Source organism: Periophthalmus magnuspinnatus, chromosome 9, assembly GCF_009829125.3.
Source record: "Periophthalmus magnuspinnatus isolate fPerMag1 chromosome 9, fPerMag1.2.pri, whole genome shotgun sequence".
Lineage (NCBI taxonomy): Eukaryota > Metazoa > Chordata > Actinopteri > Gobiiformes > Gobiidae > Periophthalmus > Periophthalmus magnuspinnatus.
The window spans coordinates 4,944,960-4,969,489 of NC_047134.1; the positions used below are offsets into that span (position 1 = coordinate 4,944,960).

Consider the following 24,530-nt stretch of genomic DNA (forward strand, 5'->3'; position numbering starts at 1 on the left):
ACAGCACACTGTCAAAATATGACTGCTTTCCTGCATATTTGATTCCCTCTCACAGACACATGGATCAGCCTAAAAAGCTCAAATTCTAATCACTGATGCGGATTAAAACTGTGAATAGAGAACCATAATAAACATGTGGCCAGTGACCTCCATAGCGCCCCCTACTGTACAGGTAAAAAACACAACTTTGTCCGATTGGCATGAAAGTTGGTGAGATCATTGTGGACCTCAAAAGGGGCAAAAAAGCCAATTACACCATACCTGTATTGTACACGAGGTTGCCGGTTCAAAGCCATGGACTGTCATTATAATGCCATGTCCACACATATGTAGAAACTGTGTGAAGGGGGGTGGATAGCGGCAGGGGGGTGGCCGGGTGGGGAGAATGGTGCATGGGGGTGGTGGCTGACCCCGGGCGGTTGCACACAGCATGAGACACGGCCAGAGTGATGCCCCAGCGTTGACTGTCCTCCTAGCAATGATTGCAGCTCTGCAATCAGCTCTGATTGGTTGTCTTTGAGGGACCACGGAAGCACATTACTGTAATGACAGTAACATATTTAAAGAGCCTCATGCCTCTGCCTTTACATGCTGTTTGAATTTACATGAAGCACAATTGGTTATGGAGTTACGGTGTGTGTTAAACTGTTAAAAATAATAAATAGCATAAATACAATAAGTTCATTATTGTAATACATAAGGTTAAAAATTAAAATCACTTCAGTGTGTTAGTACTAAAAAAGGTCATGTCTTTGTGAAAAGGTATGTATGTAATTTGTTGTGAGTTCATGCATTGTACTGGTTTTATTCTTTGAACAGTGATGTTAATGCACGGTTCATTTTGTGCACCAGTAAATCATACATGTGTCTTGAATTTGAAAAAAATCATATTTTATTGTTCAATAAAGAAGAGTTCGGTGAATGTGCATATGAAACTGGTGGGGTTCAGTACCTCCAACAAGGTTAAGAACCACTGTTCTAGCTCAATCAATGAATATAAATATAAATAACAGAATTAATCATTAGCCATAGAAGTCACTTTTTAACAAAAATCCCCCAAATCTTCCACTTTTTGTTCCAGCTTTCATATATTCAAGGCTATATACAGTAAACTTCATGACAGGCCCAGTGTATACTAATATTATCCAAATATAGTATTGTATAAATGATTATACAGGGTGCCCATAAAGTCTCTTTACAATTTTAACATTTAATTACAGACAATTGATAAGATATATGATTTAGATTTATAACCACTGAGTACAATAGAATAAAAGTTTTTAAATCATATTGGGGTCTTCATGTTTGTGAGTTCCTCAATCAAACACTTCCAGACCATTGGATTGGAAGGGATGGACCAATACTAGATCACACCTCTAGATTTCTTTCTATGGTGCTATGTTAAAGATATCCTTAGTTCAGACATTACTGAACTAAAGCAAAAGATAACAGATGCAAATGAACCAATGATGAGGTTATACTACAGCGAACATGGCAAGAAATGCAGTCCCATCTTAATGTGTATTAAATGAGCTCAAACACTTTGGAAACCACAGGACAATAGAACAAGATATCTGATCAATTGTGCACGTAATATATATATTTTTTATTGGAAAGAGATTTTATGGACACCCGGCATATTGTAAAATTGATCGTAAATAGTTCATAGTGAACATTTTTTTCCTTTACAAAGTGACTGAGGCAGTGCACATTAAAATATTACAAATTTCCAGGACCTGTACTTAAAAAATAAAACACAGTATACAAAGTTTAAAAAGATAATAAAAGAGAGACACTTCCCAGCAGCTGCAAGGCTTTAAACATTCAAACAAATCACATGTAATCAAGCCACAACTGTAAACTGGAATTATTGTAATAGAATACCTTGAATACCTCATCAATGTTTTGCAAGAAATTAAAATAGAGTTAAAAAGGTTGAGAACATGAGGTAAAAAAAACAATCTAAAATTATATGCATCTTTAAAATCTCCAACACCTGCTTGTCTCCATGAAGTTATTGCTTTGCCTGAAATGTTCCACAATATACATTTTTTAAAAAAAACAACACCTGGAATTACATCAATGCATAGATAGATTTAATGTCATACTGTGTAAAATCCTATGCAATGCATAAAAAAATCTCCACGGAGACAAGCAGGCAACAGATCCTACATCAAAAAAGTTACAAAGTGCACCTTTAAAACACTAGAAAAGGGAATTATTTCTTCCATATGAATCTCTCATTGGTTTTCCATAGGCTTTCACTCTCCTCTTGTTTGTAGTGCTGCCTCGCTGTGATGCAGACCCTCTGAACTTCACCTGGGTCCGTAAGTCTATTTAAACTTGCTTCGTTCCCCTCCTGCAGGATGTCCCATAAGTCCTTGGAGGTCTTTTTCAATGGGATTTTGGAAGAACTGCCCTCACACAAAGCTGCTATTGGAGCCTTTGAACAAGAAGGAGATTTCTTATTAGAAGGTGGCGGTTTGCTGGTCAGTTCTGAGGTTGAGTCTGCAGTTTTGGGCAGGTTCTTTTTAGGTTTAAACAAATCGTCAAGTATTGAGGTGTCTCCTATTAGATCTATAAGAAAAGACTTGTCATTTGTGCTAGCTGAAGATTCACAGTTTGTTTTCGGATCTTGGGAATTTGGGGAAATTGTTGGTTTATCCATTGTTTCTTGGAATCTAGGAATTTTGGAATCAGCAGGTGAGTTAGGGCTCATTTGCAAATCTCTGTTATTGGAAAATGTGGTTGAGATAAAGGTATCACTATCTTTTTTCATTATTTTCTTTATGAATTCGGTGGCAATCTCGACTTTTTCCTCAGGCCAGTCTGCTTCGGGACTGGGAATATTCTGAAACAGATCTTTTGTTTGTTGAAATGTCGACTTGGCTAGCAGAGCAGGTGACTTTGCGCTAACTTTTGTTTGTTTGTTAGCTTCAAAATTGGTCTGGTATAAGGCACGACAATCTTTTTTCATTCTTTTCTTTATGAATTCGGTGGTGATCTCAACGTTTTCCTCAGGCCAGTCTGCCTCTGGGCTTGGTATATTCTCAAATTCGTTCTTTGGCTTTTTCGCATGAACTTTCAACTTTGCTTCATGATAATTTGACCTTTTGCTCCCCTTCTTCGGACTTGAAGTAGTGTTTGTGATTGGTTTGGTAGTTTCATTACAAGGAACCTTTGCAGAGGTAGAAGAGGTAAAAGAGGAGGATTTTGTAGAAACAGGAAGTGGAAAGTGCATGGTGATCATATTGGCCAAATCAGCGTGATCCAGTAAAGAGTAGTATTGTCGTAACCAGGACAGTCTTTGGTTTGAGGTGCTCTTTAGAACTTCTGTAGCAAACTGTTCAACTGAAGAGAACTGGAACTTTGTGGCCATATCCCCCAACTGTTGTCTAGGTACAAGACAAAGAAGGCAACATGTTAGACAGTGGCAGAAGGTAACGAACTAAAAAGTAGTGCAGTATTGTAAAAAATTCAAAAAACATACATCCTCAACACAAACAGACCTGGAGTTGTGTTTTGTGTCATTCACACGTTTAACAAGTGAACCCTGCATATTTACGCTGAGTTTTTCCCTCAAACAGAGAACATTCTGTTCCACCTTGTGATGTCATGTGGTAATACAGGAAGTGCCCCACTGTATTTTTAAACTCCATACACCTTCACTAGAATCATTTGGATAATTTCAGCACTAGAATTGCCCATCTCTACTGAACTAAAGGTAAAAGGAGCTGTGAACTACCACTTCATAACATTCCCAGGTGGAACAGAGCATTTTGAGCTTTGGGGATGAAGACAAATAACAAAGAGTTACTAAAACATGTGTGAATGAAACAAAACACAACACACACCCTTCTTGGAGCCTGGAGGCGCTGAATTGCACTCCAGCCTAGTCCACATTATGTTAATAAAGGTGGTGCAATAGTACAAGACTAAGATGTGTATTCAGTGTGCAGAAAGGTGTTAATGTCTGCATAGGGCTGTGGTTCTGGACAGCCTGAAGCGTTTATTTTCGGGTCCACTCCTAGAAGCTGTGGTTGCGCAGAGGAGAATTTCACCACTGTCAAGATTTGATACAATGAGTGTTCATATCTGGAAATGATGCTTGAAGGCAGCAGCTCTGAGGTTGTCTGTCCTTAAGTTCTCGGCCGGCACTGTTCCTGAGGGCTTGGTGGGGGCATTCATTACAGACACCGTGGTTAGATTTGGCTTTCTGCCTCAAACCTGCTGGGAAACTATGTCTTCAAACGGCAAGGCAAGTTTATTTGTATAGCACAATTCGTAAGTAATTCAGTAATTTTATAGAATAAGGACACTAAAATCACACAAATCAAAACATAAATAATCACAAATAATCATCATAAAATTAACATTAAAACAGAAGAGTGCAAAATAAAAAAAAAACGTTTCAGTCATATGCACAGCTAGACAGAACTGGTTTGAGCCTGGATTTAATCATTGTCAAAGTAGAGGCCTGTCTCACATCTTCAGGAAGACTGTTCCAGGTTTTAGCTGCATAAAACTGAAATGCTGATTCCCCATGTTTAGTCCTGACTCTGAGGTCTTCAGGGACAGGCCTCATGCTGGTGTCCAGAGTGCGAGATGGTTCATATGACACTAATATGTTGGAGATGTACTTTGGTGCTAGGCCATGGAGAGACATGTACACAAGCAGAGTCTATTCTTTGAGCTACAGGAAGCCAGTGCAGAGACCTGAGCATAGGACTTATGTGCTCATACTTCCTGGTTCTAGTCAGTCTAGTGTGATGTGCAGCTATCCATAAGAAGGGCCGACAGCATGCAGCGCTTTGCTGTGATGATGTTTACGGTGACGTCAGTTCCCACTGTGCACCCCAGTTTTCTAACACGGAAGTCAGCGGACTTGTTTCTTTTATTAAGTCATTTTAGATTAATAGTACGATTTAAAATGTGCAAATTATAACATAATGATCCATGAGTGAGCACTATCCTCTGCTTTGTCCTATTTTCTCATCAGCAATGCTATTCACATGTTTTCCCCTGTCCCTCCTCGCGCGGCTCTCATCCTCCTTGCCTGGGCTTCCTCCTCCTCGCCTGGCCGATTTTTCTTGTTTTGTCTGATTTTTCCTGTTGTTTTGTTTTTGTGTGTAGGCAGCACGGTGGCTGAGTGGCAACACTCATGCCTCACAGCAAGAGGGTTTGGTTCGATCCCCGGGTCGCCCAGGCCTTTCTGTGTGGAGTTTTTCATGTTTCTCCCCGTGTCTGGATGGGTTTCCTCCGGGTACTCCGGTTTTCCCCATCAACCAAAACATGAACGCCCTTCGAGACAGCTGTTGTTGTGATTTTGGGCGTTACAAAAATAAATGAATTGAATTGAATTGAAAATGAGTGTCAAAGATTATAACTATAGTGCACACTCAAGCACAATAGGGCTGATTTAAATAACTCTTTGAATACCTGCAAATAGTCTGAGGTGTTTCTCCAATGATAAACGTAGTATGTCTCGTCTGGTTTGTGGTTCTGCTCCTGAATGTTACTGGATGCTCTGCTCTCACTCTCTGGATAATGCTCGCGGCGGAAGTTCTGCTTTGCATCGGGGGGCCTTCAGGGAGACTCTCCGAGAGGGTCTGGAAAGGCCAAGTCAGTATTTTATTAAGTACTTAGCACAAGACAGTAGTAATTACCATTGTTTTGTAAGCTTTGCCCATTACCCACCTCCCGTGTGCCCAAGAGATTGTTGGCTTGCATTTGAGAGAATATCTTGAGCTCAAAAACATCTCTAACTGCCGCTCTGCTGATCAGCTCCTCAGCTCTGCTCCCTCCCACTATTCTCTGGTTGGAGTGGGTGTAGGCTACTTCCTGGACACCACCTGGAATAAATACATCCTTATAACATTGTAAAAAAAAATGTAAGTTACATCTCCAAAGCTCAAAAAGCTCTGTTCCACCTTGTGGTGTCATAAAGTGGTAGTTTTCAAGTTAACAGCTCCTTTAGTTTAGTAGATATTGGCACTTCCGGGGCTGAAATCATACAAAAGATTCTTGTAAAGGTGTATGGAGTTTAAAAACACAGTGCTGCACTTCCTGTATTCCCACATGACATCACAAGGTGGAACAGAGTGTTTTTAGTTTGAGAGAAAAGCTCAGTCTAAATATGCAGGGTTTGTGTGTTAAACATGTGTGAATGAAACAAAACACCAGGTATGTTTGTAATGAGGAAACAACATTAGAACAGAGATCAGAAATTAGTGTAATATGGGCCCTTTAATAAAGATTTGGATTCTTCACGGATGAAAAATTTTGAAATGGAAAAAATAAAGAAAGAAGAAGAAAACTGTAAATCAAATAATCAAATTCTAGTCTGTGAAAAAGAAACATTCGTATTACAGATTAACTGTAGATAACATTTTTCAGTTTTTAAGAGGAAGAGTCACAATTCACTCACCTAGCACAGCGTCAATGCTCCCATTCTTGGACTGAGGGGAAGCTAAATGTGTTTTGGAGACTCCATCTTGTTTTTTTGGTGTCACAAACCCTGGTTTATTTAAAGGTCTAGGGTTCTTGCTCGTACGTTTGTCCTCAGATGATGGAAATGCCTCAATCTCTTCTGTAAATTTGACTTTACTTGGACCACGTTTCTGTCTCGTTTTACTTCTTTCATCTGATGTGGCAGTTCTTTTGGGCGCTTTCTTTCGATTTAAAGTCATCGCCTCTACATCCAGGTCTTCAGATTCGTCTGTGTAACTTTGAAATACGACATACGCTTCATGCTTTTTTGTTTGGGAATTCTGTTCTTTCTTTGATACGTCATTTTCATCTGGCTCAGAGTCACTCAATATTTTAAATATATCTTTCTTCATCTTGTCAGAGTCCTTCACAGTTGTAAAGTTGGACTCATTGGAGGAACATGGATCATCTTCATCAGAACTGCTTTCGTCAATATTGGAGCTATCTCCATTGGCCGGTTCTGGGGTTCCCATAACTCTTTGCAGCAGTTTTGAATGTTCTAAAAAGATCATTCTTCCTGGAGTAGAGGTAGCACCTTCAGTTGTGTTGAAGTCTGATGTCTTCTTTGCAATCCCATCTTCATCATCATTATCATCATCACTGCTGAAGTCCAGTACTCCTCCAGGAGTGGCGTTTTCAGGTTCCTTGAGGAAAATAAGAAAAAGGAAAAAAATAACATAAAAGTATAAATATCTATTTGATACGTCAGATAATCGTTCATAATGCTGGCTAGGTTTAAAATGAAAATTGGTAATATAGAAATAATGTCTGCAAGACTAAGGAATTAATACGATATGGCACGGTAAATTTCTACAAGCTGGTTTTGATATTGTTATTTTAGTGTACCTATTTTTAACATGGAGAAATGTGGTAAAAAGGGTTATATTGTGTGTATGTAGGCTTGTTTAAGTTTAAGGAATTAATATGATATAACAAGGAATTAATATGATATAACAAGGTAAACTATTTCTACAAGCTGGAACTGCCATTTCTATTACAAATGCAAAGTTAATGGAAGGGTTTTCTTGTTCATAGTAATTATCGTAATGGGCCTATGTTATGCTGCTCATTTAAGCTGCTTCTTCAGTTCTGTTCAGATCGCTGGTTGACACCGAGTTAATTAGAAATGTAACTACAGTTCCCAGATGAGGGGCAGAGGGTGGTCAGTAGGTCAAATTGACAGAGAACACTTTAAAGGGCCCATATTATGCAATTTTCTGATTTGTGTTATAATGTTGTTTCATCATCACAATACCTGGAGTTGTGTTTTGGTCCATTCACATGCAAATGCTGTATATTTAGACTGAGTTCTTCTCTCAAACTGAAAACACTGTGTTCCACCTTGTGATGTCATGTAGTAATACAAGAAGTGCTCCACTGTGTTTTCAAACTCCATACACTTTCATTAGGATAATTTCAGCCCTTTATTTTAATTAATTTGAATTGTAATAAGTTTTATGCTTTCCAATTCCAATAAAACTGATTGCTTTGAGACACAGTGCGCTAGTTAGCGTGCTTTATTGCCCAGTGCTAACTAAAAGACTCACCATCAGCACCTTAGCCTCTTCTTTCTCTTCCCTCATGTGGGTTCGAGTTGTTGTTAGCCCAGCCTCCACTTGCCCTTCTCTCTGAACAAAAAGCAAAACATAATGGTTTTGTGAACCTTTAAAAACATACTTTAATCAGATGAAATGCTCTGTAGGATCTCTGACCTCCAAGATCTGACGTGTGAGGCATGTCCCCTGAGTCTTGAGTCTAAAGAGGTTTTTGATGCCAAACAGCTCGCCCTTCTGTGTGTCATTCCCCTGTACCGCTTCAAAGTACCGCCGTGCACTCTCCGCTGCCACAACTGATGAGTAAAGTTGCTGAAAGATTGGGAGCAAAAATGTAAGAAAATGCTTAAATCATATCAGTGTGTATCTAAGGAGACTTGTCTTGTCCAAGGACAGAATGACAGCAATCATCTGTGGGAACTGGAATCACACCGCCAACTTTCAGATTAGTGGATCTGACACTCTAACAACTGAGCTACTGATGTAGACTTGGTTTGGTCCTGTTTTAGCCCTGTTTCAGCCCTGTTTTCGCCCTGTTTTAGCCCTGTTTTAGCCCTGGTCTAGTCCAGGTTTAGTTCTGGGTTTAGTCTCAGTCTTTTACCAATTTTAATGTGGTGTTTGTGCAAGTATGAATGCTTCCTAGAATTAAATTCTAACCAGGCAGGTTAGGCCATCCTTTTAACAACTCATATAATATTAAAATGTATTAAAGCTGAAAACCCATCTCTTCTCCCTGGCATTTAATACTAGTTAGATATGATATCTTGTTTTTAGGCCCGAGCCCATACAGGACGTAGGGCCTAGTGATTCCGCAACCATGAATGCATGGGCAAAGCGTCAGCGCCCGTCATTCACCATTGACCCCATGGTGACATGGGGAAAGTCGAGAGCTTTCAAAAAACGTATAATATGTCATTCTAATGTTATCTGATATATTGTTTTTGCAAAAATTATTTATTTATTTTTTTATTAGGCCCCGCATGTCAACATTGAGTCAATGGGCGAAACTCAAGGATACAGGAGTTTGTGTAGGGGGCGACGGGGCCACGAAGTTGCGCGCTTCACAACTTCGCTGAAAATTACTGTACATCATCTAGACAAGTGGGGCATCAAAAGTTATCCAATTTATGATGATGCCTATCACGGTTTGTGTGCGGCGAAGCCGCAAAATTCCATCGGAATTTTTGCAATTTTCAAAAGTCAAAATTTGCTCCCGTTTCCGTATACAAAGTCCGATTTGGCTCAAATTCAAATCAGCTGTAAAACTTTCCTGCCTAATTCTACTGTTTGTGAAAGAAAGAAATTTGGCACGACAGCGCCCCCAACAGAATAACAAATACATTTGTATGGAGGGCCGAAAATTTTGTTTTCCCAAATGTTACCAAATTTGACTTCCATTGGGCCATCCTAATCAATAAAGTCAATCAGACCCATGTGTTTTTTGCACCGTGTTGCCATGGCGATGCGCAAAACTGCCAATGTTCTCCTAATGGTAAACCTCCCAATTTTTCCCATTCATGGGAACAATATTAGTTTCATGGAATAATGTGAAATTTGGCACCATGACTCTTCATGTCATCCTGATCAAAAAAGTCAATCAGACCCACGTAATAGTTTTCACTGGGTTGCCATGGCGATGCGCAAAAGCGTTATCCTAATGGGAAAATTTCCAAATTTTCGTACACTTCAAAGTCTTATAACAACTTATCACCTTCAATGACAAACATAAAATTTGGCACAGTGATTCTTCAGGTTGTCTCCATCAAAAAAGTCCGGGGGCCAAGTTTGTATTTTGCACGGTGTTGCCATGGCGATGCCTGGAAAACTCATGTTTTTGCATTTTGTGCATTAGCACTTCCAATGTCTTTTGACTTGTTTGGTGCCAAATGGAGTCCGAAGCTGCAATAAAACAGAGGCAAGTGGCGCGCCAGCGCCACCCAGAGGGAGTGCCGGGTCGGCTGAGTGCGAAGCACAGCCCACGAGGGCCGTTCGATGCAGCTTGCGGCTTTAATTTATTGTTCTTTTCCTATGTATTGTGTTATATGTGTATTTGTTTTTCATGGACTTTTTTTTATTGTGATATTATAGATAATACAAACAATAAAAGACATAATTAGACATTTTCGACTTGAGGGGAGAAGGGGAGCACAAAGGGGACGAGACAAAAAGACTTCTTATATGAGAGTATAAGTGTATGTGTGTGTGTGGGGGGGTAGTAAGTAAGTAATAAAACAGAAAATGAAAAAACATAAACAATAAGATAAAAAAAAGATAAGAGGAAATTAAGAGGAAAATGGAGGAAAACTTTGAAAGAAGAGGAAAAAAAAATTATAATTTTGTGAGGTTCCAATTTTTTTTTTTTTTTATATACTCCCTTTTGTTGACTTTTATGTGATTGTGATTATTTGATTTATTGTTGACTTTTATGTCACCTGTAGTTGTTTTAAATATGCTATAGAAATACATTTGAAATTGATTGATTTAAAAGCGGGGGTCCCTTTTTGTAAGCTAGCTCCATCTACTATTTTGTCTTTTGTAAACTCAGAAATAAAATCTGAAAATGAGTGATGAGATGATTGTATTCATCTACTGTTCTGTTAATTTCTCAAAAAATGATCCAGTTCTATTCAGTTTATAAACTAATAATTCAATATTACAGACGATGGTACCTGTTTGTAAACTTGTCTCAGGTAAATCACTTCTTCCACCGTTCCCAATGAGATGAGCCTGAGAACTGTGACATCCCGACACTGGCCAATGCGGTATGCTCTGCAAACATATACACATATTTTTTACTATTTATTTCAGCTTTAGTAGTAGTGCACAGGGCCGTCAACAAAAATTGCAGAGCCCAGGGCAAAGAGTCTCACATGGGCACCCCCTCTAATATAAATTAATAGGATGAAAGTCCAATTCTGTGAGTTTATGATTTGGCTTCAATATTATCGTATGTATGACTTCAAAATTTGTTATTGTGACATGTCTAGTTTTAAAGAATTATTATTCACAATAATACACAAAAAGTAGCAGAATGCAACACTTAAGTAATGAGTTTGTGTAATTTTAGTTCATAAATAACCAAAAATTCCCACTACTACAAAGAAAAAGTCCCCAATAAATAGATAAATACCCCAAAAAATTATTGTTCCATTCATAACATACTGAACAATAAGTCGATATAGTAATTATTGAGACAGGTCTACCTAAAACAGACCCCTATGTCGTCCCCTGTCAGCTCCCGTGGTAGTGCGCATACTGTTCACTAGTGTACCTGTCAATAGCCTGAAGATCATTGGCAGGGTTCCAAGTCGGGTCGAACAAAATGACCACATTAGCTCCAACAAAGTTTAGACCGAGTCCACCTGCCCTGGAAGAATAAACGAGTGAGGAGTAAAAAGTGTAATATAAATATAACAACAAATATTGGTACCACTTTATTTTACTTTACAACACAGTAATAGCATGGGTAGTCAAAATCCTGAGTCACAAACAAAGCAATATGATCTAATCCATTCAGTGTAGTGAAGACTGCAGTGAGCATTATATTGAAGAAACTATCACAATCTCCTATGCATCTCAAAGACACTAACCACTCCTTCTAACATAGGGCGATACAGATTTTAGCCAAAGAAAAGAATCGGTTTGAGAGGGGAGTGAAAGAAGCCATTTTTGTTAGGAAAGACAGGATCTATATCTAAACAAAGAAAGCAATAGTGCTAGCCAGTATGCTAACAGCCAGTATGCTAATAGCTGTGGGAGCACCCATTAGGGGCCTGAACGATTATGTAAAATATGACTCAGGCACAATTCACACTGTTCACTGTAGCTCACTAGGCCTAGCTCACAATCAGAAACTGTAAATAAACGTGTGTTATTGTGTTAGCTTAAGATAAGGCAGAGTTCACCAGCAATCTGACCAGAACTGAAGAAGCGGCTTGGATAAGCAGCCAAATGTCTTCAAATGTCTTCTAAAACATTTGTCCAGTTACAGATTTGAATTTTTAATTTACTCTATGTCTTTCAACTTCATTTCTAAATGAAGTAATGGTATTATTGATACTTAACCCATTATAGTTTGTGAGACCATCTAATATGGTGGCTACCTAACCAGGAAAGAGAAATATTTTCTTACAAAATGCAAAATGCTATCCCATTTCCCTCCTATTACCATTACTGTGTTGTTAAGTGTAGTCTATACGCCATATACTAACATGGTAGAAATGAGGCATATGTTTATATGAGAGGAGCCATTGAACTCTTTGACAATCTGGACCCTCTCCTTGGATTTGGTGTTCCCGTCTAATCTGCTGTAGTCCAAACCTTCAGCCATGCAGTAACTTTCCAGAACATCCAACAACTGTAAGGATCCAAGCACAACAAAGACATGATTAGGGTCCAAACACATGTCCCTGATCACACACAGCCATACACATTTAATACAAAAAACACTTGAGCTTCAGGACTGATATGGAAAGTGTTGGGCTTGTTTTTAGGTTAAATATACATAAAGTTTAAATTGGACTTTTCCCAGCAAAATTTGTTGGTGGGCCTCAAAAAGCAAAAACATTGCAAAAACGACTTAATAGCAGATTGAAATGCTATCATACTGACTCAGGTGACAGCCACCATTACACCCAGGGCTATAATGAGTTTTACATGCAAATTACTACACTGTGCTACGAGTAAGACTTAAGTATTTAGACTATAGTTGCGTTGTGGTGTCATTGCATTGTATATTTAGACATGGGCCAATAGACCAAACATTTTCTTGTGGTGAAGCTTAAATTCAATTAAATTTATCAGCCTGTCCAGGAACTGCAGGTGTAAAAGCAAGCATTTTTGCTAAAACCTGGCACATGACATATCTTTTTTTATAAGATTAATTTCACACACTCAAACACATTATACTTGCATATTACTTTTAGTAGTTAGTATGTTTGGATTCACATACGTAATTCTAATTTGACATGTGTAACGGCAAACTTATACAGGATATGAAGAAGGGGGATTGGGGTCCTTCCTCAAGAAATTTTGTACAAAGAAAGTAATTTCCTGCACTTCGGTGGGTTTAAAAAAAAAAAAAACAGCTATTTTTACTGTGATGATCGAAGTAACAGTAACTATCAATTCAATATCCAATAATCAAAGGATGTAGAAAATTTGCAGGGCAAAATATATATTTTCAAGTACATTTGGCCTTTTTCCATATTTTCCACATGGTTTCCATGTCTGGAAAACACGTCAATTATTTTAATTCAAACAAGCTGTGAAATAAATTCATATTTGAAAATATACACATTTTACAGTATCGTAAATATTTAGAAGTAACTTATTCACTCTTTTTTTGCATATTTATATTAAACATTGTCCATCCATCTATCCATTTTCTTCCGCTTATCCGGGGCTGGGTCGCGGGGGCAGCAGTCTAAGCAGGGAGGCCCAGACTTCCCTCACCCCGGACACGTCCTCCAGCTCCTCCAGTGGGACCCCAAAGCGTTCCCAGGCCAGCCGAGAGACATAGTCCCTCCAGCGTGTCCTGGGTCTTTCCTGGGGCCTCCTACCGGAGGGACATGCCCAGAACACCTCCCTAGGGAGGCGTCCAGGAGGCATCCTGAGCAGATGCCCGAGCCACCTCAACTAGTTCCTCCCCACGTGTAGGAGCAGCGGCTCAACTCCGGGCTCCTCCCGTGTGACTGAGCTCCTCACCCTATCCCTAAGGGTGCGTCTGGCCACCCTACGGAGGAAACCCATTTCAGCCGCTTGTATCCGCGACCTTGCCCTTTCGGTCATTACCCGAAGCTCATGACCATAGGTGAGGGTAGGAACGTAGATTGACCGGTAAATCGAGAGCTTCGCCTTCCAGCTCAGCTCCTTTACCACAACGGACCGATACAGCGACCGCGTCACTGCAGATGCTGCACCGATCCGCCTGTCAATCTACCATCCTTCCCTCACTTGTGAACAAGACCCCGAGATACTTGAACTCCTCAAACCACCTTTTTCCGGTCGAGAACCATGGCCTCGGATTTGGAGGAGCTGATTCTCATCCCAGCCACTTCACACTCGGCTGCAAACCGCCCCAGTGCCTGCTGCAGGTCCTGACTTGAAGAAGCCATCAGGACAAAATCATCTGCAAACAGCAGAGATGAAATCCTGTGGTTCCCAAACCAGACCCCCTCCAGCCCCTGGCTGCGCCTAGAAATTCTGTCCATAAATATAATGAACAGAACCGGTGACAAAGGGCAGCCCTGGCGGAGTCCAACATGCACCGGGAACAGGTCTGACTTGCTGCCAGCAATGCGAACACAGCTCCTGCTCCGGTCATACAGGGACCGGACAGTCCTTAGCAAAGAGCCCTGGACCCCATACTCCCAGAGCACCCCCCAAAGGACATCACGAGGGACACGGTCGAATGCCTTCTCCAGATCCACAAAACACATGTGGACTGGTTGGGCAAACTCCCATGAACCCTCAAGGACCCGTGGGAGAGTATAGAGCTGGTCCAGTGTTTCGCGACCAGGACGAAAACCACACTGCTCCTCCTGAATCCGAGGTAAAACAAACATTAAATTAATTAATTAATTAAACATTGCATTTATTCAAAATAAAATATATATATATATATATATATATATTCAAATCAGGATTGACTGTGCCACAGTCTGTACAAACAATACAAACAACTCACCCACCCCCTTTGAAGTATTAACCCCTCAAACCAGACACATGACACCATTACCTTTGTTGAAAGAGAAAACAGAAGTACTTTATCTTTTTGTTGACGGTAGTGATGCAACAGCTTTTGTAAAACCTAAAAAGCACAGTAGGAGGGTTTGATGAGATAAGAAATTGTCTGACCATAATACAAAAGTACTAGTACTAATATTAAGTGTAGTACCTTCATTTTGCCACTGTACATTGGGTCTGATAAGGCTTCAAACGATTCATGTTTACATCTTTGCACAAAGTCTGGAAACTGTTGGAACACATTCTCACAAATGACACCTGTGTACTTTTCCTATAGAACAGGGAGCTCACAGTTAAAACTACAGATGGCATAAACCTAAAGTAAACGCAAAAGAATGTAGACATGAACTATACCTGGTTCTTACTGGTCCCAGGGCTGGACTGGAGCAAAGCCACATGGTTGGCAATTTTTCTCAATATGGCCAAATATGTGAAGTAAAGTTTTCTCATCTCAACCCCTTCAGAATTGGCCTGTTAAAAGAATTATTAATTGATATATAGAGGTTTTCCACCTTCAAGACACTCAAAGTGCTTTACATCAAGAAACCACTCACCCATTCACACACAAGTGTACAAAGAAACTGTAAGTGAGGTGGGTTAAGTGTCTTGCCAAAGAGCATAGCGACAGCTGTGGGAGCTGGAATCACACTGCCAACCTGTGAGCCATGTTTTTTGTTGGTTTTTTTTATGTTGAGAGCGGGATTTGAACCGCAAACCTTCGGATTTGATTTGAACACTCTACCAACTGAGCTGCTGTATTGTATACAGTGCCTGGTTAATATAAAAGTCAAAAAAAGTTAACACATACTTCGTTGGACTGCCTTTAACTTTGATTACGGCATGCATTCACTGTGGCATAAGCTTCAGCAAGAAAGGATTTAATTTAATATGAATCCTTTTTTGCTAGTAGACTGATGAAATTACCCCCTAAATTACTAATGAAATACACCTAGTAAAATCTATTTTAGTATTTGTTCTTCAAACTGACTCGGTAGCAGCAGCGCCTCCTGGAGTGTCCATTTCCACAGTCACATTTTTCAGATGACCTCAGGAGTAACGTCACATCTTCACTGTCCAGAACTGCCTGGTACACTGTCTGCTGAAAGTCCGTCAGGGAGCAGTACACCACCTGCACTCAACATATTTATACGTGAATGAATTTTCTTACATTACCCCCGGTACAGCCCCAAACAGCCCCCCATAGTGGAGTGTCTAATCTAATCTAATCTTAAAGAACAAATTTTATTCTTGTGTCTGCTCTATAGTTATAATCTATGACACCTCTGGATCATTATGTAAAATTTTGCACATTTTAAATCGCAATATTCATCTAAAACAACTTAATAAAAGAAACAAGAAACCATTGAGTTCCACGTTAGAAAACTGCAGCGCCCAATGGGAGCTGATGTCGCCATAAACATCATCACAACAAAGCACAGAATGGATGGCTGCAGATCACACTAGCCAGCAGCCCATTTTTAAAATGTGTACCAAAATGACTACGTAACGCTGCCAAATCCTACATATCACCAATTAAGAAAATGAAATTGGAAAACAAGGTAAGTACGGAGCAGTGGGAGTGGAGCATAATGAGGACAAAATAGCTGTCTAGCATTTTTGCTGCTTTCCCTCATTTCTCGTTTTTGACTCAAAATCCTTCCTAAAGTGAGAGTTTGACAGATGTAATTCAAAGTTTACTCTACCCAAAGATCCTGAAACAACCAAGAAATGGAGGAAGGCACACGAACGCAAGCAAAGACCCATAGAAGGTTCCAGACAAACCACTTGAGGAACCACCTTTCAATGAACATCTTCAAAAAAAATCCAGACGGTAAATCTGAGAACCTCGCAAACTCGTTAAGATGACTAACGAGAGTTCATTACATCACAATTTGGCAACTTTGAAGGATGCAGAGAAGATACAAACAGAATGACAAACAACACAAATTATTGTAAAATGTTAAAAACTGGTCAAAATGAACTCTCTACCAAGGCTGGAAACTGTTATGTTTATCAAATATGCTGTATAATTAAATCAGACCTATTCTGCAAAATCAAATTTTTTCAGAGCTTTTAACCATGTTCTAGTTTTCTTCTCATTGAGCCTCTGAAGTTGTATTTGGAGTGATTCATGTTTGAGTAATCTTTAATTGCTTATTTTTTTCACCTCCACTCCCACTGTAACGTACGCTCTTCCTTCTCCAGTTTCATTTTCTTTGGCAGTGTCGTGTAGTCATTTTGGTACAAATGAAAAAAATAGGAGGGGCCGACAGCATGCAGCGCTTTGTTGTGATATTTACATCAACGTCAGCTTCCATTGGGCACCACGGTTTTCTAACACGGAAGTCAAAGGATTCATTTCTTTTATTAAGTTGTTTTAGTTGAATACTGTGATTTGAAATGTGCAAATTATAAACACCAAACACAATCTGTCTTCTTTAAAAGGGATTGGGAAGTGGTTAGGGAAGTTTGAGGGTCTTACCCTGTCGTTCTTCTTAGGCAGCTGTTCCTTGATGAGAGCTTTTGTTCTTCTAAGAAAATAGTGTGAAATCTTCTTGACTAATCCTTGGACAGTTTTTCTCCCAGTGGCGAGAGCGCGTTTGGTAGCGTTGTGCTTCTGTCCTTGTTCTATCGGCTCCGAAAATTTAGTTTTGAAGTGTCCCAAGCTCCCAAGGCATTTCGGCACAGCCCTTCATTAAAAAGACATAGCATGAGGGAAAATGTCAATGCCATTCGCAATGACATAATATGTGGGAAGATAATTATAATGAATGATCTATGAAAGAAACAGGGTTTATAAGATTTATTTGCTTCCTGTTCCGTTTGTTCATGCCACAGTCTGTAGAATTGGACTGAGTGTAACATCGCCTATAGCGTTTGGCTCCAGTCAAATGAAGCTCATCGAGGTTAGCAGTTAGCAAGACTGTTGAAGGTAGGGGGGAAGAAGGGGTCTGATTTGTCTGTTATTTATGTTCATATCTTGATTAACAGACATAACAGTGAAATTAGAATACCAGGATCTTGTAGCGCGAGTTAATATGAACATTTTAAGGTCTGATTGACAAGGCCGACAGCAGCAGTTATAGAGAGGGGAGACTGTTTTCCAATGTAAAGTCAATTAGAACTAGAGTCGATGGAGCCAGAAGCGCACCCACGATCACTTCCTATTTGGAACATGGCAGCTAGCAAGTTAGCTATGTTTATTTACATATACAGTCATTAGTTCATGCCAATAATGTCAAGGCACATAACAGTTGTATTTATGTCAAGTGTTTGATTATTTTGTTTCTGACTCTTTAAAATTGATGCCAACAAAATGAAGTGGCATGAGCAATAAATAAATAAATAAATAAAAAAGACTAAGAACGTACCAATCCATAACACACCACAGCTCCTCAAGGTTATTCTGCAAAACTGTTCCAGTGAGGCCAATTCGAATCTAAGGAAATTCACAAAATATGAAATGAATAATCATTTTATTATAGAAACAAATCTTGTATCCCATTGAATTACAAAATAGACAGAATTTTTTTCAACCTTTCTTTCTGTACTAGATTCTGTAGATATAATCCACACATAGATTTCAGTCTCTACTTTAAACCTTTAGATTCACTCTTTCACTCAGCCCAACAACAAGTGATGAGTTTAAAACCCTGTACACTCTAGGAAAAAGTAGGTTGGCCATCACTATCTGTCAGAAGAGAACAACACTGTATAAAATGTATTTATAAATGTATTTAATGATACACTGACTCAAGATCTCACTTGTTTGTTGAATTTTGTTTTAATACAAGATCTCATGATTGTCTACATCTAAAAACTGGACAAAAGAGAGGAGGAGAGATGGAAGAAGAGGAGATAGAAAGAGAGAAAGGAGAGGAAAGAGGGAGAGAGGAGGAGTTCAAGGGAGTGAGAGGAAGAAAGAGGGAGAGAGAAAAAGGTGAGGGGCAGAGAGTAGGAGGAGCATTAAAGAGACGGGGGAAGAAGAGAAGTGGAGATCTCGCTATTGTCTACATCTAAAAACTGGCCGCACTAGAACTGAAATGGGAAAAAAAAGCTTTTGGTTATTTTACTTCCTAAAAATGGAATACATTTCAAAGGCATGCATAACTGGTGCCACCAATGCACTTTAATAATCTGGAGATAAACATTTAGAATCACACCTGCTCCTGTGTTTTATGTTTTAAATGGATCTATAGTTATTTAGTTTGTTTGGTGTTGTTTGCATTGTTTTATATTTGAACAGGGCACTCATGAAAGAGTCTGGTGATCTCATTGGGTTCTCCCTGTAGAAATAAAGATATATGAAAAAAAAAAATTATCATTAATCTGGCCACCCACCTGACAGTTGAGCTCCTTCATGGCCTGTGTAATCTGAGAGTTCGGATTCTTTATTTTATGAGCCTCATCTACTATAACAGCAGACCAATCAATGCTAAAAACACAGAAGAATGTTATGACTATAGACTGTATAAAGCAGTGGACCAAGTGAGTGTGATGTCATAGCGTCTGGCCCCAGTCAAATGAAGCTCATCAAGGCTAGCAGTTATAGGGGCCAATTTGAAGCCGAATTCCATATTTGGAATTCCGACCATGACTGTCAGAGCAACCAAAGAGCCTTCAACAGCCTCTGGAGTGAGGCTGTTGAAGGCAAAGCCTCTTCCCATCCGCACCTCTGGTTTAGCAAGGAGTGAGCACTTGGCAACGCTCTCAATGTTGCTAATGCTAGAAGGAGCGACCTCAAAAGAAGGCGCCTGATTTGTTTGTTATTAATATTAATATCTTGATTTAAGGACATAATAGTTAAATAAAAACACCAGGATAATGTAAAGTGGATTGGAGCCAGAGTTGATGGAGCCAGAAGCATGCTCATGCCCTCGTCCAATTTGGAACGTGGCGGCTAGCAGGTTAGCTATATCTATTTATATAGTCCCAGGTAATGACCTAGGTCCACCAAACATATTAAAGAGGACACAAGAATCAACGGGCCCCCAGTACCTAACAGTTACCTACATGAAGCTACATAAACAAATATTTTGACAGTTATTATGACAAACCCACTCATTAAAAAGATTCAGACAAAGACGAAGTGTCTCATAAGTTGTGAGTGCAATCTCAATACGGCCCTTTCTAACACGGTTCAGCTCCTCCTCTTTCCTCAGCCCATGGACTACGACACACTGGAAGTGACCCCACGTCTCCAGTTCATCCTTCCAGTTATACAGCACTGATAAAGGGGCCACAACAAGGAAGACCTAGGAACAAAACAGCATTAGACTTTTATGTTGTATTAGTAACAAATAGAACAAACACAGCATTTATAACAGGACTTATCATCTAACTTTAAAGGTCCTATATTAAAAGTGACTCTTGTGAGCTATAAGCCATGTTATAATGTTGTTACCTCGTCAGAAACATACCTGGAGTTGTGTTTTGCTTCACACATGTTTGAGTAACCCTTTATAATTACACTGTCAACATCTCCAAAGTTCAAAATGCTCCGTTTCACCTTGTGATGTCATGAAGTGGTAGTTTTCAAGTTAACAGCTACCTTTTACCTTTACTTCAGTAGAGATGGCCATTTCCATGGCTGAAATCATCCAGATGATTCTAGTGTAGGTGTATGCAGTTTAAAAAACACAGGGGAGCACTTATTGTATGACATCGACGTCACATCATAAGGTGGAGTAGAGTGTTTTCTGCTTGAGAGAAGAACTCAGCCTAAATATGGGGGTTTGTGTGTTAAACATGTGTGAATGAACCAAAAGAACTTCAAGTATGTTTGTGATAAGAAAACAACATGAGAACAGTGATCAGAAAATAGCGTAATATGGGCCTTTTTTAAAAATTCTCACACTTGCCTTGCTTGCATAAGTTTGCTTATAACCAGTCTGGCTCTGCAGAAAGGATGGTCGGTTGTTCTCTTCATCCTCCCATGTTCCTTTTTTATGTAATACAGCAGCGAGAAAGCCAATTACCTGAGGTAGAATGATGCAATTATTTTTTACACATTTTATTGCAAACCTATACTAATAATAATTGTTTGTATAGCACTTTTCAAAATGAACATTACAAAGTGCATTCCAGTTAAAAGACAAAATATTTAAAATTACAAGAATAATGTAGATATTAAGGAGCTATAAAAAGACATTACCAATCACAATAAAAGAATATATAAATAAATAATGAATTAAAAATCAATTATAAACTATGAAATGGAGTTAATATGATAAACTGAGATTCAAGAGCAGGACCACGCCTCAACCTCCTCCTGCTCCTCTCTAGCAAACCACAGCTCACCTCAACCACACCCAGAAGCCCTATTTATACAATCCTATCCCAGCAACTCCATCTGTCCCTGCCATAGACTGTATAGCTAACATGCTAGCCATCGTGTTCCAAATAGGAAGTGCTCATGGGCACGCCTCCAGCTCCATGGACTGTGACTCCAATTCACTTTACATTGAAAAATTGCCCCGCTCTCTGTAACTGCTGCTGTCAGGCCAATCATTTTGGTCTTAAAACCCACTCTACATGATCATGGTATTTTTATTTCACTATTGTTTACGTAAATTAAGATATGAATATTAATAACAGATAAATCAGGCACCTTTTTTCCCAGAGGTCGATCAGCAACAGGTTTGGTTGTCAGCGTTGCTAATGCTCCTTCATGCTAAGACAGTGGTGCAGACAGGAAGGAGTTTTTCTTTCAACAGCCTCGCTACAGATTGGCTCTTTGGTTGCTACAATACTCGTGGTCCTTTAACTGCTAATTGGCCTAACCTTGATGAGTTTCATTTGACCGAAGCTGAACGCTATTGGGGACATCACATTCCCATATGTTATCAATAAATATCCTTATCATATACCATTGTAGTGAATTGTTCTTACCTGCACTGTTTTGCCTAGGCCCATGTCGTCTCCCAAGACACATCCTCTAGAACTGATGTAGTTGCTGTAGATGAACTTGATTCCTTCTCTCTGGTAATCTCGCAAGTACCTATTGATTGTGTAAGGTACTTTGTCTTCATAATTTAGCTCTAAAGGCACACACAAGTTAGAGTTGATCACAGTACCAGGGAAGAAGGGTTTCTCCTTGGTTAAACTATTTGCTTCAGTCTTTTTTAGTTTAGACACAGGCACGAATTCCTCCACTCCATCTGTGCCGTCCTTAAATGTTACCCAGGCTGTATTGGAATGGTCAGAGGTGGAAGAGGAAGGACAAAGTCTACGAATCGTCGCTTCTCGTAGCATGCCATCTTTTGGGTCTGGAGCTAGACAGGTGTCGCCTTCACACCATTTTGCTGTGGAAAATATGTCTTAGTTAGGGCAATTTAATCTGTTTTTTATATTTAATCATGGTAAAGAATTTTCTTGTTATGTGTAGGGCTGCAACTAACAATTATTGCAGGGCCAGACCAACCTGAGGATGCATTTGAGTTGCAAAGGGGTGCAAAGTTTATACTCTAATATTGAACAGTTCGTCAAAGCCTGATCTCATCAGATCAAAAAAGCTGAGCAGGGTTGGGCCTGACTAGTACTTGGATGGGAGACCGCTGGGAAAATCAGGTGCCACAGTGGGGCGTCAGTGCCAAAAACTGTTGCATCCTTAGGCAAGGCAGTTGAGGCATACACGCCTGGTCAGAGGGGTCAATGGCACTGATTGGAAGCCTTGCTTCTATCAGTCTGTCCCAGAGCAGCTGTGGCTACACTATTAGCTCACCACCATCGAGTGTGAGTCAATGAATAATGCAATGTAAAGCATTGTTGAGTGTGCAAAACAGTGGTATTTAAACTGTCATTATTTATTCTGGCTGATATGAGGGTGCAGTGCTCCCTTTTTGCACCCCTGTAGCCCTGGATTAGCTAGTCAGCTAGTCCCTTACTATTTTTGATGAGTTGACTAGTCCACCTTTTATTTCTATTGCACATTGAGATTTTTACACATGTTCAACCAAATAATGGTTAACATATGGTGACTGAAGGCTTCTATATGGAGAATATTTATAGTGTATTGTATTATTAAGGCAAATCAGAAATAGCTTGTTTTATTTAATAACATCATTGTCTTTGTTATAAGAGGTCTTTTGGCATGTATTTATGCATCTGTATAGAGGTTATGCAGTGACATCAATTTATTTGAAAAATGACCCTCAACATTCTGACTGAGTAGCACTGAGGCAGAATGTGTTTCTTTGTTTTTATTGTCTTATTTTTATCCATGGAGCTTTTGTTTTCACCCCCAAAATAATAATTTTGTCAACACAGAGACTCAGAAACATGTTATTTAAGGAAAGAATGGTTCGGTTTATCTGAGTCTGATCCAAAGTGAGTCTCAGTGATAAATGTCAATGTGTCTGCAGTGTCCCTGTGGTTTTACTGTTCTCTGGTTTTCTACAACTTACGACTTTTATATTTCTTTTTAAATTGTAGCAGCTCTTTCACATTTTAGATTTAGTGTTTAGAGCTTTTCACCATTGACTCTCATATACCTCTGTCACTCACTATAAAGTTCCAAAGACATTAATGTCGTCTGCATAACCTCTATAGCCAATAGGCAAATTACGATTATTCAGATTCATCGTTACAGCCTTAGTCATGAAATCTGGGAACGTTTTAAGATATATAACACATGCATTTTAAGATATATAACACATGTACTAACCACTTTCAGTAGCAGAAGTTGAAGCCATGAGACGGTTCTCTACTACGCATCAGCGGCGTCTCTCCTGTTCAGATGTTGACAGTAGCATATAGCTAAGTTAGCTTATAAGTGTTTTAAATGTTGCGACAGGACACAACATAGAGCCACACTCACAAATAATAGTAAAACTGACTATATAATCAGATCGCATCCTTATGGGAATATAAATGCTTTAAAATTACAAATACAGAGGTTATAAGGCAGGAAAACTGAAAAGAAAAACAGCAGATAGACACCGCTCCTGTGGAGCCCAATATTTTTTGTTTCTTTTCACTCGCATCGGCAGATTCGAGGACAAAGAGAGTTTAGCCGACGGACAAAGGCTCCGCAAAACCTCGCAAAATAACATAAACTGCTCGGTAATTTAATAAAACAAAATATATAATCCTTTCTATGTAAGAATTTGTTGCGTTTTGTCCATAGATTTTGAGTGTGGGTCAGGAAAGTGTCGAAAGTGCAGTTGATAATTACGACGGAGTATAAGGGTCACTTAAAAAAAAAAAAAAAATTCAAATATACAATGGTATACAATGGTATAAAACAGAACAACAGGAGGCTTAAGGAATTACATTCACAGGAAATGGTCAACAACAATATTAAATAAATGCAGAAAAATTATAATAAATAAATAAATATATAAATAAATTCTGTACATAGTGCCCTTGTTTTCAAGGCTTTTGGGTTTGTACAATAGCTCAAAGAATTTATATAAGAGGACAAAAGGGCCTGAAATACAACAAATTTGGGTTTCTGGCTAGAAAATTTATAACAATGGATATGATATTTTGATAGGATTAGGACTAGATTCCAGAGATGTATATTTTTTTTGCACCAATATCTTTTTCAAAAACACCAAAAAGTACATATTTTGAATTAAGTTGTAGGTTTGTATCAAGCTTTCTATTCACAAACAAAAGTATGTCACTGCAAAAGATTTGAGTGTATGTGCAGTCCCAAAATACATGGGCGACCGTTTCTTCATTGTTATGACAGAATGAGCAAAGACTATCTATGTTTAAACGAAATTTTGAAATAAC

General features: G+C 39.1%; 1 protein-coding gene across 1 annotated transcript; it reads right to left on the minus strand.

Moving 5' to 3' along the window:
- Positions 1 to 871: 871 nt before the first annotated feature.
- ercc6l2 (excision repair cross-complementation group 6-like 2) lies at positions 872 to 23,703 on the minus strand. Its single transcript, XM_033973244.2, has 20 exons — positions 23,455 to 23,703; positions 21,681 to 22,093; positions 20,651 to 20,767; positions 19,851 to 20,044; positions 19,131 to 19,224; positions 18,161 to 18,228; positions 17,272 to 17,479; positions 15,778 to 15,918; positions 15,144 to 15,260; positions 14,941 to 15,060; positions 14,782 to 14,853; positions 12,254 to 12,399; positions 11,314 to 11,409; positions 10,712 to 10,811; positions 8,202 to 8,354; positions 8,037 to 8,117; positions 6,428 to 7,133; positions 5,698 to 5,852; positions 5,440 to 5,609; positions 872 to 3,395 (listed from the first exon to the last, which is right to left on the minus strand). The coding sequence occupies exons 1-20, from the start codon at positions 23,480 to 23,482 to the stop codon at positions 2,219 to 2,221; spliced, it is 4,356 nt and encodes a 1,451-aa protein (XP_033829135.1). The 5' UTR covers positions 23,483 to 23,703; the 3' UTR covers positions 872 to 2,218.
- Between the last annotated feature and the right edge of the window lie 827 nt (positions 23,704 to 24,530).